Source organism: Rhincodon typus, chromosome 37 (genome assembly GCF_021869965.1).
Source record: "Rhincodon typus isolate 14 chromosome 37, sRhiTyp1.1, whole genome shotgun sequence".
NCBI classification, from domain to species: Eukaryota; Metazoa; Chordata; class Chondrichthyes; order Orectolobiformes; family Rhincodontidae; genus Rhincodon; species Rhincodon typus.
The window spans coordinates 2821949-2839849 of NC_063368.1; the positions used below are offsets into that span (position 1 = coordinate 2821949).

At 47.3% G+C, this 17901-nt stretch overlaps 1 protein-coding gene across 1 annotated transcript; it reads left to right on the forward strand.

Annotated features, from left to right (window-relative positions):
- The first annotated feature begins 5929 nt into the window (after window positions 1-5929).
- On the forward strand, window positions 5930-17305 carry LOC109926307 (heme oxygenase 1-like). Its single transcript, XM_020526179.2, has 8 exons — window positions 5930-6130; window positions 8165-8285; window positions 9709-10200; window positions 10577-10629; window positions 12071-12191; window positions 12958-13449; window positions 14489-14585; window positions 15214-17305. Exons 1-8 carry the CDS (start codon window positions 6081-6083, stop codon window positions 15357-15359), a joined length of 1572 nt encoding a protein of 523 aa, XP_020381768.2. The 5' UTR covers window positions 5930-6080; the 3' UTR covers window positions 15360-17305.
- Window positions 17306-17901: the final 596 nt, after the last annotated feature.

The following is a 17901-nucleotide window of genomic DNA, read 5'->3' on the forward strand; positions in this document are numbered from 1 at the left end:
CACACACACACACACACACACCAAATGTTTGGGAACTTCTTGCAAGTAATTACGGACAGTGTCAGATAGGGAAAGGGACAGATTGAACGATGAGGCCCCTGGTGTACGAATAGCCATAGTGACAGTTAAGGCCTCACACACCTGACAGATTGCCCAGTGCCTGTGGAACTGTCAGGGAGGGAATGGTTTAAATATATCTTGTGAGCTTGTTGGATGCTCACAGAGCAGCTGGGTCCAACGTGGCGATGGACTCACTTTGGGCATTTACTTGCCTGCCATTTTGGCTTCTTTGTGTCTGAAGTAGAGGCTCTGGGCAGCTTCAGTTATCATTGATGACCTTGTTGGTTGGGCTCCTGCTGGTGACAACATTTCCAAAGTGTTTCAGAGTCTGTCTCTCTCTCTCTCTCGAGTGGGAGTGGGGTGCGGTCCCTTTAATGAAAAAATCTTGACAAACAATTCCTATCCTTCTGTTCCCATCGTCACTTCATGAATCTACTTGTTTCACTTGTTGCTGCTGTTCCTCATACTTCTACCGAACTCGATGTTAGTTCTGCTTCTGTAGACACCCATTAATTCCAGTTAACCCAATATATTTCAAACTGACTACAGAACTTGTTTCATGGTTAATATTGATTTTATAATGTACAGCTCCAATAGCTGCAGCAGATGAAAGGTGCAAAGTGATTCATTTTGGTCAAATGAATACAGATGGACAATGTAAATTACAAGGTACAATTCTAAGTGGAGTATAGGAACAGAGGGGCCTGAGTGTATCTGCAGGAACGGACGAACAGTCAATAAAACATACAGAGTCCTGGGCTTTATTCATAGGGGCATAGTGTACAAGAGCAAGGTGGTTGTGTTAGACTTGAATAAGACATGGGTTCAACCTTAACTGGAGTAAGACACAGGGGCAGAAGTTGGCCATTCAGCCCATCAAGTCTGCTCCACAAGTCAATGAGACAATGGCTGATCTGATAAACCTCAACTCTATTTTCCTACATTTTTCCCCACAACACTTGATTCCCTTATTGATTTAAAATTTGTCTATTTCAGCCTTGAACATAATTAACAATCCAGTCTCCACAGCCCTTTGTAGGAAAGAGTTCCAAAGATACATTACCCTCTGAGGGAAGAAATTCCACCTCGTTTGGTCTCAAATGGCTGACTGACAGAAAGCAGAGTGTCGGGATAAATACTCCTTCTCTGGGTTCTGAACCGTAACTAGTGGAGTGCTGAAGGGTTCAGTTCTCCGACCTCAACTATTTACACTGTATATATAAATGATCTGCAAGCAGGGACAGAGAACACAGCAAAATTTGCAGATGACATTAAAATAGGTGGGAAAGCAGGCTGTGATAAGGGGATAAAGAGTTTACAGCGGGATATTGATAGGGTAGGAGAACGGGCCAGGATCTAGCAGATGGGGCTTAATGTAGATAAATACGAGATCATCCATTCTGGCTGAAAAATTAAAAGAGCAAATTATTATTTTAAATGGGAAGCAGATTCAAAGTGTGTCAGTGCAGAATTGCAGAAAGTGGGTATGCAGGTGCAGCATGTAATAAGAAAGGCAAATGGAATCCTGGGATTGTTTGGAAAAAGACTGGATTATAAAAGTAATGAGTATTGTTATAGTTATATAAGGCTTTGGTGAGACCACGTGTGGAGTATTGTGTCCAGTTTTGGTCTCCTTACTTGAGGAAGGATGTGGTGAGTCAGTTCAGAGGAGGGTCACCAGGTTGATTCCAGGGATGAAAGGGCTGTCGTACAAGGAGCATTTGAATAGCTTGGGCTTGTACTCGCTGGAGTTCAGAAGAATGAGGGGAATCTGCTTGAGGTATATAAAACGCTAAAGGGGATTGATAAGGTGGATGTTGAACAGATGTTCCCCCTTGTCAAACAGTCTCGAACAAGAGATCATTAGTATAGAGTGAGAGGAGGTTGGTTCAAAGCTGAGATGAGGAGAAACTACTTCTCTCAGAGGGCTGTGAATCTGTAGGACTCGCTGCCCCAGAGCACAATGGAAGCAGAATCAATCAACAGATTCCAGGAAGAAACCAGTACGTTTCTGATGAAAAGCCGGATAAAGGACTTTGGGGAGCAGGCAGGAAAATGGAGTTGAGACCAGGGTAAGGTCAGCCATGATCATGTTAAATGGCAGAGTAGGCTTGAACGGTTGAATTGCTTCACCCTACTCCTAATTCCTGTGTTCCTATGGGTGAGCCCCTTCTTCCAAGACAATGCCCTCTGGTCCTAGACTCTCCCACTTGGGGAAACAACCTCTCCATATCTACCCTATCAAATCCTCGAAGAATTTTGTATGTTTCAGTAAAGTCACCTCTCGTTCTTTCAAATAACCTACTTGATCCCTCCTCATAAGATAGTCCCTCTATAGCCAAGATCAGCCTAGTACACCTTCTCTGAACTGCCTCCAATGCCAGTATATTTGTCCTTAGATAAGGGACTCAAAATTGTTCATTGTACTCCAGCTGTGGTCTGACAAGTGCCTCGTATAGTTTTATCAAAACTTCCCAAATTTTATATTCCATTCTCTTTGAAATAAAGGCCGACCTTCCATTTGTTTTTCCCATTGCCTGCTGAACTTGGATGCTATCTTTTTTGTGATTTATGCAAGAGGACTCTCAATAACGTCTGTTCCATAGCTGTCTGCAGTCTTTCTCCATTTAAATAATCCTCAGCTCTTCTATTTTTACCGCGAAAATGCATAACCTCACATTTCCCACACTATTCCATCTGCCAGGTGTTTTGAGTATTGGGTCCCATCCTTGGTACAGCACTTCAAGAGCCATCTGTTGGAGAAAGTACAGAAAAGATTCACAACAAGCATCCATGGATGAGGACTTTCAGTTAAGGAGATTTATCGGAGAAGCGGGGACTGGTTTGCCTGTAAAGAAAGGTGTTGAGAGGTGTTTTGATCGAGGTGTTCAAAACCATGAGGGGATTGGGACAGAGTTGATCGGGCAAAACTCTTCCTGCTGGTGGAAGGATTGAGAACCGGAGGACACAGGACTTAAAGCGATTGGCAAAAGAACCGATAGCGAGATGAGGAAAAACTTTGAAATTATGTGAGTGGTTAGGGTCTGGAATGCACTGCCTGAGAATGTGGTGAAAGCAGGTTCAGTGAGACTTTCAAGTGGAAGTTGAAATATTATCTGAAAAGGAACAATGTTTTGATTCATACTCATGCCCAACAAAGGATGCATTCTTGAAGGGGCGTAAGACAGATTTTCCAGATTCACTGTGGGACTAGAAGGGTTACATTTTGAAGGTTGGTGCGAGGTTTCATACTGCCTTGGAAGTGTATTTCCTGTGTTTAAGATGATTAACGGATTTGATGTCAGTTAATCACTATTTTGGATGTCAATTGATGTCTAAATGCTTGGTTTTAAATGTATTGAGGACATTTTTATAAAATTAGTTCAAGGGATGTTAACATTACTGGCTAGCCCTGCATGTATTACTCATCCCTAATTGCATTGGCGGTAGTGGTGGTGAGCTGCTTTCTTGAACCACTGCAGTCCTTGAGGTGTAGGTAGACCCATAGTGCTATAAAGAAGGAAATTCCAGGATTTTGACCCAGTGACCACGAAGGAATGGTGACATAATTTGCAAGGCTGGATGGTGAGTGGCTTGGAAGGGAAAGTTGCAGATAGTGGTGTTCCCATGTATCTGCTGCCCTTGTCCTTCTAAATGGCGATGATCATGGGTTTAGTGGGTGCTGTTGGAGGAAACTCGGTGAGTTGTTACAGTGCATCTTGTCAATGGTACATACTGCCATTGAACATTACTGGTAGAAAGAGTGAATGCTTGTGGATGTGGTGCCAATCAAGCGGGTTGCTTTGTCCTGGATGGTGTTGAGCTTCTTGAGTGTTGTTGGGGCTGCACCCATCCAATCAAGTGACTTGTACATTGTAGATGATGTACAGGCTTTGGGGAATGTGGTGGTGAGTTAGTCACTATTGAAATCTTAGGCTCTGACTGGCTCTTGTAGCTGCTGTATTTTTATGGATGGTCCAGTTCAGTTTCTGGTCAATCTTAACCCCAGGATGTCGATAGTGGAGGAATTCAGTGATGGCAACAACAATGAATGTCAAGAGGCAATAATTAGTTTGTCTCTTGTTGGAGATGGTCACTGTTGGCATTTGTGTGGTGTGAATGCTACTGGTCACTTTTCAGCCCAAACTGTTAAAAGTCTTGCTGTAATATTGACTAAATGATTGCACTTTAGGGAACAAATGCTGTAGGCTGCAAAGAGTGTTAACTTCTGGTAGAGTATGGAGAAAAATTAATTTCTAAATGTGGGGGAAGTCCAGAACAAGGGGTTCAACCCCAACTTTAGTCCCAGGACAAACAGGATACAGGCAGAGAGCACTTGTTCACACAGAGTGTAGGTTTTCATCCTGTGGTATGGGCTGGGTCAGAGTTAGGCCCAAAAGGTGAAAGGTCAGTGATGAAGCAAAGGAACAGGAGGCCAGTGAGGGAGCTAATCAATGTCAGCCTCAAAGGACCTGCAAATGGTACAGTACAGGACATTCAGTCAATGAAGAATATTGCATTGATGAAAATGCAAGGCCATGACCTTCACTTGTGTGGGACTGAATGAACAGACTAGTGGGAGGTGGGGACCTGGTTTTCTGCTAATGCTGGGGCGCGGGGTCCCAGACATGACTGGTGAGGGAATGGTATCCTTTCCAGCGATCTCCCAGAGCAGGTCCTACACCAGCAGGCAAGACCCAGCAGGAAAAATGTGGGCGTCAGACCCTGAGGTGTGGCCCTCATACAATTCTGAAGAGACTGTCTCTACAAGGGTGGCAGTGGGAGGTGAAATTGGGCAGGGGACCCTAAGTGTTGGGCTGAGAAGGCCAAATGGGATGGAAGTGAGGGTTGAGGGTGGGACGAGGGTTTGGGGGGGGCATGGGGAAGACTGTGGGCTCTAGCACACCACATCGCCCTTTGGCAGAACCTCATTGAAACAGGAGAGGCAGTGGCGTGGAGTTGGGAGAGAAGGGGATAGAGAAGGGAAGGTATGAGAGAGAGGGGTAGAGAGGGAAGTGAGGGAGAGGGAGGAGAGTGGGTATTGAGGGGAATGACTCTGAGTCACTATTGAATCATCTGTATTCTGGAATGTTCCATTTGCTGGCTCGTTCCTTTCAGAGAAGACGTGACCAACATGATTTGGATCAATTGGACACTTCTGTTTTCCTCTAGAACCTTCCAATGACTAGGGAGTCCAGAACCTGGGATCATCGTATGGGTTGATGGAGTTGGCCATTTAGGACTGAGATGAGGATAAATCTCTTCACCCAGGGAGTGGTTCGCCTGTAGAGTTCTCTGCCGTAGAAAGTGGTCGAGGTCAAAACATTGAATTTTTTCGAAAAGGAGTTTGAAATAGTTCTTAGAAATAAAGGAATTGAAGAGTATGAGGAGAAAGCAGATCAGGTACTACGCTGGATACTCAGCTTGATTATATTGAATATTGGGGCAGGCTTGAAGGACCAACTGGCCTAATTCTGCTCCTATTTTTGATGTTTCCAGACCTTCTCTCTGCCAAACCATAATCTGTCTATCCTGAATGGTACCAGTCTATCTCTGCCACAGAGTTCAGAGGGGAACATTGTTTACAGTTCTCAGACCCATGGATATTATTGCTACTGTAAGTTCGGGAATCTGGCAGCCAAGGGGTTAAGTCTCTCATTTCTGTAAAAGTTGATTGCACACAAGCCCAAACTTGAGCTGAGTGGGAGCAGGAGGTCAAAGGTCTCAGTGGGACAAAGAACATTCTAGATTAACACCTCGAGCTTTAGCATTCGGCTAGAGAAAAGTCTCCAAGTTAACCACACAGGAAATGAAGTCAACATCCTCCCGGCACTAATTCTTCACTAACTGACAATCATGTGAATGATTGTGGGGCTGGGAGAGAGGGACAGAGCTGCTCCAACAAGAGGGCTGAGTCACAGCATCACGTGGGATTCCAGAAACAGCACATAAAAGGGTCCAAATTTCATACATTTCGGACAGAAGACAGAGTGAGCTGCCAGAGAATCCGATAGGCAGAAATGGAAACCAGCACAGAGATCACAACAGGAACCATCAACCACACACACAGGTAGGAGGCAGACAGCAGCTAGACTTGTGTCTGAAACCAGAGTCGCACCAGGTTTTGTAGCTGGAGTGAGACCAGTGTTTGAATCCAGAGTGAGATTCATGTCTGAATGAGTCCAGATCCTGAATCTGGAGTGAGTCCCCATTATACATCTGGGGTGAGACTCACATCTGATTCCAGAGTGAAAACAGATTCTGAATCTGGAGTGAGACTAGATAACAAATCCAGAGAGAGAGAGAGACTAGCGTGACAGCTGTGTGTGAAGCCGGAGTGAGAGCCAAGTGTGAACCCGTTGCTGGGCATCACAGCTGGTGCGAGCAACCTGTGTAAAGATCACAACAGATTAAATATTTACAGGCAGCAGTTTCAGTTTGTTGTCTTTCAGGGAGTGAAGATCAGAGGAAGGTAGTGATTACAATACCATAGCACTAATGGCTTTCTGGTATTTTTGCTGGACTGTTAATCCAGAAACAAAAACAAAGTTGCTGGAAAAGCTCAGCAGGTCTGGCAGCATCTGTGGAGGAGAAAACAGAGTTAACGTTTTGGGTCCGGTGACCCTTCCTCAGAAACCCTTGGTGATAAACTGGGGACCTGGGTTCAAATCCTGCCACAGCAGATGGTGGAATTTGAATTCAATCAAATTCTGGAACTAAGAGTCTAATGATGACCAAGAACCCATTGTCCCTTGTTGGAAAAATACATCTGGCTCACTACTGTCCTTTAGGGAAGGAAACTGTCATTGTTACCTGGTCTGGTGTACATGTGACTCCAGACCCACAGCAATGTGGCTGACTCTTACCTGCCCCCTGGGCAATTAGGGATGGGCAATAAATGATGGCCCAGCCAGAGATACCCACATCCCATGAATTAATAAAATAGCCCACGATTAGTACCATAGCATGTAACTGAAAATGCTGACCTCTCTTTGACTAAGGAGTTCAGGTGTCTTCGTCAATGAATCCAAAAAACTGGCATTGAAATTCAGCAGGTAATAGGGAGGACAAATGAATTGATGGCCTTCATTTCAAAGGGAATGGTGTAAAACAATAGGGATGTTTTGCTAAAACTACACAAGTCAGGCCACAATTGGAATACTGTGAGCAGTTTTGGGCCCCTTATCTCAGCAAAGATATACTGGGATGGGAGGCAGACCAGAGGAAGTTCACGAAGCTGATCCTGGGAAGGGAGGGACTGTTTTATGAGGAGTGGTTGAGTAGATTGGCCTTTGCTCATTGGAGTTTAGAAGAACGAGAGGTGACCACATTGAAACAACAATTAGGGAACTCACCTGGGTAGGTACCGACTGGCCTTGTTGGAGAATGTAAGTACAGAGAGCATTATCTCAGAATAAGGGGGTCACCCATTTAAGAGAGATATATAAGTAGGAACTTCTTCTCTCAGAGGGTTGTAAATCAGTGGAATTCTTTACTGTACAAGGCTGTTGAGGCTAGGTCATTACGTAGATCTCAGTGACCCCCATCACTGGACACTGTCTCTATGACACCACAAGATTCCTGTACCCCTGTGCGGTCTTGTGGGCCAGTCTTGGGTGGGATCCTCAGACCTGCGACCTTCTAACACCACTGAGTATGTGAACACCCCAACACCTTGCCCATGAGTATTTCTGGGTCAAGAGTCAACAGGTCTCCTGTGTCTGGAGACAGGAAATGCGTTCCTTCTCTAGATCTCTCCTTTCCAGACGAGCGGGCAGGACATGGTTCATGCCTGGGATTGATCGTCATGCATTCTGCAACTGAGTAACCAGCTAATATTAGCACGCAGTCCGTGTATAAACAATGGTCACATGGGTGAGAGTATGATGGCTGTGGAATCACAGGCTCCATGGGAACTCATTGCATCATGTTTTCCCTTGGGCAGCCCTACCCTTTGACCCCTCGAGCTTGGTGTGACAGCTTCCACAGTTGACAATCCTGACAACACTTAGCTCTTAGTCGAAAGTGCGTGTGTATGTGACAGAGCGATAGACCAAATAAGTGGCTCCTCCTTTGACACTGCCCTTTGACCTCTTCTTTCCAGCATGCCGTCTGACCTATCAGAAGCCCTGAAGCTGGCCACAAAGGATTCGCACGAGCTGGCCGAGAACTCGGAGTTCATGAGAAACTTCCAGAAGGGTCAAGTCACCCGGGATCAGTTCAAGGTAATGGAAGGAACTGGGGATCTTTTCAAATCGACCAAAGCAGATCTCCTTCTACCTTCTAGATTATCTATCCTGTGTTCTTCAGTCAGAAGATTCCCCCTGAACAGAATCAGAATATCTCATGCACAGCAGGGGGCCATTTTGCCCATCAAGTATGAACTGACTGAAGGAACTAACACGTTGTCCCAAACTCATTATCCAAATTGGATATCTGGATCTGCTTTCCTATCTAGATCACAACTCTGAACTGGGGAACAGTTCCAGCACAGTAAGAGGCTAATCAGCCCCTCATGTCTGTGCTTGTGCTCTGAAGGAACAATTTATTGACTACTCCTCTTCAGTTTACTCCCCATAGCCTTGCACATTCTTCCTTCTCGGATAGCAATCCAATTCCCTCTTCAAAAGCCTTGATTGAACCTGGCTCCACTGCACTGTTCAGCAACCCATTCCAGATCCTGCGTCTGTCTGAAAACCATTCCCCTTGATACACCATCACAACTCTTTGCCAATGACCTTTAAATCAGAGTCCTCTGGAGCCCCCTCCCCCCAGTCCTCCTCGGGTGGGGACAGCTTCCCCTCGTGCACTCTGTCCAGGCCCCTCAGGATTTTGAAATCTTATATGGGATCTCCTGTCAGCCTTCTCTTCTCCAAGAGAAAACATTCCAGATATTTCAAGTCCCAAGTTTCACACCTTTAGGGTACAAAGTAGGAAGACTTGCTTTGCAGTAGCCACTTACTTCGCCCCCAGAATTCCTAAAGTGCTTTAGGGCCAATGAAGTGCATTCGGACTGTAGTCACCGTGGTCGTGTTGGCTGATTGTGGGATCTTGCTGTGTGCCAAGCAGTGATGAGGTACTGAACCCTGTTTCAGAACCTTGGCTGAGGGATGTAGCTAAGGGGCAGCCTGGTGGCACAGTGGTTAGCATTGCTGCCTCACAGCACCAGGGACCCGGGTTCAATTCCAGCCTCAGGCAACTGTCTGTGTGGAGTTTGCATGTTCTCCCTGTGTCTGCATGGGTTTCCTCTGGGTGCTCCAGCTTCCTCCCACAGTCCAAAAATGTGTAGGTTAAGTGGATTATGGGGTGATGGGTCTGGGTGGGATGCTCTGAGGTTCAGTGTGGACTTGTTGGGCCAAACGGCCTGTTCCACACTGTAGGGATTCTATGATGTATGTTGGCCCCAGGGAAGCAGGGCCTTGGTTTCACTTCTGAAAGATGGCACCTCCAACAGTGCAGCACTCCCTCAGTATTTTTAAGAGAGTAGGCATAACCTGTCATCAGTGTAACCTGGGCCTCAGGCTCACCAAATTCAGAACCCTCAGTGCCCAGTCCCCTCGCCCAGAAGACCCTCACTATGTTGGTGTCAGACAGTGAGCTTGAGCTGAGGCCTGCTCACGATCCTCTTTCCCTCTGTCCCTCCTGCAGCTTTTACTGGACTCTCTGTACTTCATCTACTCGGCCCTGGAAGAGGAGATCGAGAGGAACAAGGATCATCCGGCCTTCGCCCCTCTCTACTTCCCCTCAGAGCTCCACCGGAAGGAAGCCTTGGAGCAGGATCTGGAATATTTCCATGGGCCGGGCTGGCGGAGCCGCATTGAGTGCCCAAGGGCCACGGGAAAGTACGTATCACGGATCCAGCAGGTTGGGCGTCAGGAGCCTGAGCTGCTGGTGGCCCACTCCTACATCAGGTACTTGGGGGACCTGTCAGGGGGGCAGGTGCTGAAGAAGGTGGCCCAGAAGGCATTGCAGTTGCCAAGCACAGGCGAAGGGGTCGCCTTCTTCACCTTTGACTGGATCACTAATGCCACCAAGTTCAAACAGCTGTACCGCTCCCGCATGAACACCCTGGACACCGGGAAAGGGATAAAAGAAAAGATCCTGGAAGAGGCAAACCGGGCCTTCCAGCTCAACGTGGAGGTAAGAGGAACATATTTGTCTTTTTTTTGTAATGAAATCCCACAGATTTTTGGTCATGATCCTTGCTCAGTTTGGCATGAGGCTGGTTTGACCTTGTCCTTCACCTTAAGGCTTTCTGGGCCTTGTGGTTAAGGCTCGGCCTTCTACATGAGGCTGCCTGAAGCTTATTGCCTCCGCTTGGCTCTCAGAACTGTTTCTAATTTGTTTGAATGCAATCTTCACCCTGGGCCTAGCTGAGGTTTAATGCAGCTGGCCCAACCTTAAACCTCGTTGGCTGATTCCGCCTATAGCCCCACACAACTTGGCCCTTAATTGTTTTTTCGCTTCACCCTGGGCCCTCAAATTTGTTTTCTTCTTCATCTTATTTCAAATGCAGGTTTTTGCTGAGCTGCAGCAACTGAGAACTCAGAACCAGAAGCCCGGAATCAGGTAAGAGTGTGGAGCCAGGATTGATGCTCTATTCTTCCCAAGGCAGACGGAGGGTAAAGATGCAGCCAAACTGCCCAGTGATGTAGCTCAGCCCTGGAACTCCCTACTATTAAAGGTAGAGAGAAGCACAGAACACTAAAGGGATAGGGTACATGAGCTGCTCGGGATTTTCCACGATTCTCTAGGGTGCCCAACCCATGTAGATATGTTTCCATGGGGAAAGTCAAGGCCTTTGGGAGAGGACGAAACCATCAGACCTGGGCTACAGTCCCCACCGAATGGTCCCTAGACTCAGCCCAATGGTGGCCCAGGGACAACACACACTCCAGAAGGGAGATGCTAGTGACAGAGACAGAGACAGAGACAGAGACAGAGACCTTTCTGAATCCAATGACTAGCAGCCAGCAGGAGAAGTTCAGGGCTGGAGTTACAGCTCTACTCAGTGTCAGTGTTAGAGTTGGGATCAGTGTTAGGGTCAGGGTCAGAGTAAGGGTTTGGGCTTGTGATTGAATTAGCATTAAGGCCAGAGTCAGGTTTAGGTTCTGGTTTGGGCCTGTGTTAGGGTTAGGTTTAGCGTCAGAGTCAGGGTTAGGTTGAGGGTTTCGTTCAGGGTTAAGGTCGGAGTAAGATGACAATCAGGTTTTGGGTTCAGCTTGGGTTTAATGTTTGACTGCATTAGGCTTGGTTTTAGGGTCAGGGACAAGTTTAGGCTAAGGGTCAGGGTCAGGGTCGGATTCAGCACTAAGGTTAGGGTCAGGTTTATGGTTCAGTTCAGTGTTGGGGTCCGCTTCAGGGTAGGGTTTAGGGTCGGATTCAATGTCAGGGTCCAGTTTAGGGTCAGGTTCAGTGTTGGGGTTGGGGTTGGGGTCAAGGTCAGGCTGCATTCGGGTTAGATTTAGAGTCCTGGTTTGGGTCACATTTAGTGTTTATCTGCTCTGATAGAACTGCCAGAAGTGGTAGAGTTTGTCGGCAGAGTATGACCACTGTCTGTTGTGTGAAAGTGGCCCTGGCTATACCAGCAGTCTCCCTCCTCCCTGAGGAGATTGTACCTGGTCACAGGTTCCTTTAAGATAGCCAGCAGCTGACCATGAATGGATACAGGCTTTGGGAGGTGATGGGATGGGCTGGTGACCTCAGTCCCACTGGGTAGTGTGAACCCAGTCGGAAAGTGAACACTTGTAAACATCGAGACCATCCTCAGTGTGACGGCCTCTACAGTCAAACAGCCAGCTGAAACTCCCCATCCAGATTCAGTCATGGGTAGACAGGGCTGTTTCAGGTGGGTGGGGAGAGCAGCAAGTACAAATCCCTCTGTGTTTTGTTGGTAGTGAGGTTGGGGGGGGATATGAGGCATTGTATAAGGTGGGGGTGCTGAATAAGTGACCCCGCCTGTGGTGGGATTGAGCCAATCTAACACTGCCCTTTGACCTCTTGGTCCCAGCATGCCGTCTGACCTATCAGAAGCCCTGAAGCTGGCCACAAAGGACTCGCACGAATTGGCCGAGAATTCGGAGTTCATGAGAAACTTCCAGAAGGGTCAAGTCACCCGGGATCAGTTCAAGGTAACATATGGCTCTTCGAATCACACGCCCTCTCTCCTTCAACCTATCACCTTTCACCTCCCATTGCCACTCCCAGCTCTCTCTCAACCATTACTCCCACTTCCTATTCACCTTTCCTACCCCCCACCCTCGTCCTCCACCTCTTCCCCTACTTTCTGTAGGATGGTGATCTCCAGGGGGCAGCACATGACACTCTATGATCTCACCGAGACACCACTTCTTAACAAGCAGCGCCAGTCAAAAGATAGATAGAAATCAGGAATCTGCACATACATCACCAATAGGCCTCACCCAAGGGACCTGGGGTAAATTGCAGCTTTGGACCTAGACTGAGGATGATACATCAGACCAGGATGTAATCCCAGGGGTCTGTCTGGTTAGTACATGCAGTATCAACATTGGGTTGGAAGGGAGCATCCAAATGGGAGAGGAGAGTGGGAATGTCACTGGACACGGAGTCCAGTGGCTGAGGCTAAAGGTCTAGGGACAGGGGTTCAAATCCCATCAAGGTACCACAGCAGTTCTGACCCTCCAATAGTGCAGCAGTCCCTTAGTATTGGGGAACACCGGAATGGGCTTAATAATGGTGGACCTTCCCTTCTCTCAGCACCCAGCCCACTCACCCTCATCTCCACTCCCCTCATCCCTGTCCCCTCACCCTCACCACCCACTCCCCTCTCCCTCAAGACCTCACTATGTTGGTGTCAGACAGTGAGCTTGAGCTGAGGCCTGCTCACGATCCTCTGTCCCTCTGTCCCTCCTGCAGCTTTTACTGGACTCTCTGTACTTCATCTACTCGGCCCTGGAAGAGGAGATCGAGAGGAACAAGGATCATCCGGCCTTCGCCCCTCTCTACTTCCCCTCAGAGCTCCACCGGAAGGAAGCCTTGGAGCAGGATCTGGAATATTTCCATGGGCCAGGCTGGCGGAGCCGCATTGAGTGCCCAAGGGCCACGGGAAAGTACGTATCACGGATCCAGCAGGTTGGGCGTCAGGAGCCTGAGCTGCTGGTGGCCCACTCCTACATCAGGTACTTGGGGGACCTGTCAGGGGGGCAGGTGCTGAAGAAGGTAGCACAGAAGGCATTGCAGTTGCCAAGCACAGGCGAAGGGGTCGCCTTCTTCACCTTTGACCGGATCACTAATGCCACCAAGTTCAAGCAGCTGTACCGCTCCCGCATGAACACTCTGGACACCGGGAAAGGGATAAAAGAAAAGATCCTGGAAGAGGCAAACCGGGCCTTCCAGCTCAACGTGGAGGTAAGAGGAACACTCAAACTCCATAACCATGGTGACTGTTATATCCTTCATGTGAGGCCAGCTTTAATTGCCCATCTCTTGCTGTGAGCTGCCTTCTTAAAAATGTAACAAATATATAAAATAAGAGCAGGATAAGGCCATTCAGCCCATTGAGTCCACATTGTCTTTCAATATAATGGCTATTCCTCCAAGCCATACTCCTGCTATTTCCCCATTTCATTTGACACCGTCAGCTTCCATCCCTTTTCTTTATATAAGGTGGCACAGTGGCTCAGTGGTTAGCACTACTTCCTGACAGCACCAGGGTCTCTGGCTTGATTCTACCCTCAAGCAACTGCCTGTTTGCACATTCTCCCCGTGTCTGTGTGATTTTCCTCCGGGTGCTCCAGTTTCCTCCCACAGTCTAGAGATGTGCTGGTTATAGTGGATTGACCACAGAAAATGCGGGATTATGGGGATGAGTTGAGGTGGAGGTCTGTGTAGGATGCTCTTCGGAGATTCATTCATTTAAGGGGCTGAATGCCGTCTATCTATACTGTGGGGGGCCACTGATTCTACTTGGTGACCCAGCCTTCTGAGATGGAGAATCTCACAGGTTCACCATTCCCCAAGTGGAGAAATGTCCCCCCTTCAGCTCACCAAATGGCCCACTGAGTATCAAGAAACCCTGACTCCTTGCTCTGGATCGCCCCCTGGCCTGGAGGAAACATTATCCCTGCATCCAGTCTGGCTTGCCCAGTCAAAATATTACACGTTTCAATGGGATTATTTGAAAACCCCAGTGAGTACAGGCCCAGTCAACCCCATCTCACCTCATACGACAAATCTGCCATCCTAGGAATCAGTCTGGTGAACCTTAACTGCACTCCCTCTGTGGCAAATATATCCTTTCTCGGGTAAGAAGACCAAAACTGTTCAAAAATACTCCACGTGTGGTCTTGCAAAGGCCCTGTACAATTACACCTGACCCACTCATCCCCCATCCCATTTATACCAATTTCTCAGTCATTAAAAGCTTCCCCCTCATTTCCTGCTGCAGGTTTTCCGTGAACTCCAGGATTTGTGCTCCAGATCGGAGAGAAACGGTACCGTGTACAGCAACGACACAGAGACCAGGAGACGCACTGTCGCTCAGGGTAAGGGGTGGTCTAACTCAGCTGGGCTGGGTGGGCAGGGTGTGACTGGGGTGTCAGACTGGGCTGTAAACTTCACCATAGTGCCAAGGAAACACGTGTTCTCTGGCCCAAATGTGTTGATGTCAAGTATTCCTGTTGTCTCTACTTTTTGCACAGACAAAACCAGCACTTGTTGCTTGTCCTTTTGTAAAAACGTACTTTATCCATTCAAAAACAGAATAAAAGTTATCACATTCCTCATTTGCACTTTCCTAACTGGCCTTGAACTGAGCCTGTCTCTAGGCCTAGATCAACCATGATCTCATTGAATGGCTTAGCATGGTCGAGGTGCTTAGTCTTGCTCCTTGTTTGCATGTTCGGAGAGCAGTTAAGAATCCACCACATTGTTGTGGGTCTGGAGTCACATGTAGAACAGACCAGGGAGGGACGGCAGGTTTCCTTGCCTGAAGAGGCATTACTGAGCTCAGTTGGTTTTATTTATGGTAAGCGATGGCGGTTGTAACGGTCACCATCGCTGAGATTTTCAATTCCCAATTCCCCAATGATTGGAATTGAAATTCCCATAGATGGATCAGTTCCTATTGGTCAGTTTTGATTGATCAATGACAGTTATCTTTTCTCTTCACAGGACCAACAACACCTACAGGAGCCAATCAGTATCTGCCACAGCCGTCCGATGATTCGCTGATGCACAGCCAAGGCCTGAGAATTGTTGTGTTGATTGGTTTAGCTGCGGTGTCCCTTGCTGTTGCATGTTACCAGTATGTATTGTGAGAACTTCAGCAGCAAGACACTCTTTCCTCCACGTCCATGTTGTCGTACTAACTGAATTTGGCCAGTTTTCAGCCCCCACCTCAGTTCATAGATTTCTTGCCTCAGGTCTGGAATGGTGTGGCTCAAGTCCCACTCTTCATGACCCTCCAGCATGGTACTGACGGGGTGCAGCACTGTCGGAGGTGCCAGCTTCTGTTTGAAGTGTTATACCGAGGTCCCACCTCCAGATGAACTATTCTGAAGAGGCGCTGGGGAGTTCTCTCTGGTGTCCTGGCCAATAATTATCCCTGAACCAAAGTCATGCAAGAACAAGCAGATTGACTGCTCATTGTCACTTTCTTGTGGGAGCATGTTGTATGCAAAGTGACTGCCTTGTTTCCTGCAAGTAATGACTTTTCGAGAATTACCTGATTGATTGATTGTGAAGCAATTCTGGCTGTCCTCGGGTAGTGAAAGCCACTATATAGATGCAGAATCCCTCCCTAAAGCTGCATGAGGTCCATGCGGTGAGTTCACTCTGGCCCAGTGTGGGGCGGGAATAATCACCAGTTGCCCAACTCCCATCAGCCCCTCTGTCAGGGTCAAAGGGGAAACGAGATTCTAGAGGGCAAGGGGAATGTGTCCCTGTTCCACAGAGGGCTCAGTGCTTGCTGTTTTTCCCTGTTGCGATTCAAATTACGAAAAAAAAATTTGCCAAGGGGAAGGCAATATGGGAACAGGAAGGGGCTTTTCAGCCCCTGGAGCATGCTCTGCTCATAGAATCCCTACAGTGTGGAAGCAGGCTACTCGGCCCATCCACTCTGCACCGACACTCTGAAGAGCATCCCACCCTTCCACCCTATCCCAGTAACTCTGCATTCCCCATGGCTTATCCACCTAACCCACACATTCCTGGACACCATGGGCAACTCAACTACTTGCACATCTTTGGACTGTGGGAGGAAACTGGAGCGCCCAGAGGAAACCCACGCAGACACAGGGAGAACGTGCAAACTCCATACAGACAGTCGCCCGAACGTGGAAATGAACCTGGGTCTCTGGCGCTGTGAGGCAGCAGTGCTAACCACTGAGTCACCATGCTGTCTGTTCAACTCCATCATGGCTGCCCTTAAATTTCAACTGCCTTAGCCCCACATCCCTTAATAATCCAACCAAGCAAAAGACTGGAAACTGACTCCAGGGCCTGGGTCAGCATTTATCACGTATTAATGTCTTTGAGAAGGTGGTGGTTTGTTTTGTTTTGTTTTGGAGCTACTACAGTCCATCCACTGTAAATACACTGAACTAGGAAGGGAGTCCTTAATCTAGGCACACCCTTCAGTAAAGATGTACTTTCTCTTTGTCTAACTTACTGTGTCTTTTTTCAAACTTCACTGATCGCACTTTCAACCATCTAAACTCAGGAGCACATACATTAAACCTATGCAGGCCAACTTCATAATTTACCCATTTCAGCTTTTCCACCACCAACAAATAATCTCGTTCTAGTGAATCAGTGCCTGCTGGCAGGTCACCCCTCTTCGGGTAAAATGCAGGATTGGTGCATCTGCAGTTTTTGGGACTATGACCAGGCTTTTGATCACCTATCCCATCCACATGACCAGCAGTGAGGCCTTCAAATGTGGGAAGTTCCAGTTCGTGGAATTTTTGTTCACTCGCTTCTGCTTATCACTGAAGAAAAAACAGCCATGTTTGATATGATCATGTGAGTGGAATCATGCTGTGCTTAAACATCCTTCCATCACAACGATGACTGTGCTTCAGATATGTTTCATTGCTTGGACAGCCCTATGGGATGTCTGATTCAAAGGTGTGATAAAGATGCGATTTCTTTCTATTTTTGTTAGTTTCTGTATATACACATATGAATATATATTTGTACAAATTGTTTCCAACCTATCTCTAACTGGACAAGTGCATTTGAATTAAAACTGATAGTGATTTCAGATCCTGTCTTGTATTTGTTTTAACTGTTGTAGGAGTGTGGGGATTTAATCTATTCTGGAGAATAATTTATCTCAGCAGTGAGGTGCGTAGACCTTCAGATTGCCCAGTCTGTCTGCATGGACCAGTCAGTTCTGTAATTGTGATGCCAATTGGTCCTAGAATAGCAGTATTTGCAGAAGAAGAAAGCCATTTGGCCCCTCTGGCTTTCTCTGCCTTTCAATTACATCCTGGCTGATTTGATTTTGGCCTCAACTCCACTTTTTTTTTGACCCCCAATAACCATTGATTCCTTTGTCAGTGAAGAATTTATCTTTCTCACCCTTAATATTCAATAATACCCCCATCTCCACTGCCTTCTGGGGTAAGTTGCAAAGGCAAAGAAATATTTTCCTCACCTCTGAAACGACTCCACAGAGACCAGTATCAGGTCTAAACAAGGAAATCCTATTCTATGAGAAACAAAAACAAAGTTGCTGGAAAAGCTCAGCAGGTCTGGCAGCATCTGTGAAGGAAAAAACAGAGTTAATGTTTCAGGTCCGGTGGCCCTTGACTGACCTCATTACAATCACTAAACCCACCATAACAACTACAATTA

What these genes read in the sequence shown, in the direction of transcription:
- LOC109926307 (XM_020526179.2), top strand. Translation starts at nt 6,081, where the DNA reads ATGGAAACCAGCACAGAGATCACAACAGGAACCATCAACCACACACAC. An exon ending in AACCAGAAGCCCGGAATCAG is followed by an intron (nt 10,630 to 12,070) that starts GTAAGAGTGTGG and finishes TCTTGGTCCCAG; the next exon opens with CATGCCGTCTGACCTATCAG. An exon ending in CCTTCCAGCTCAACGTGGAG is followed by an intron (nt 13,450 to 14,488) that starts GTAAGAGGAACA and finishes TTCCTGCTGCAG; the next exon opens with GTTTTCCGTGAACTCCAGGA.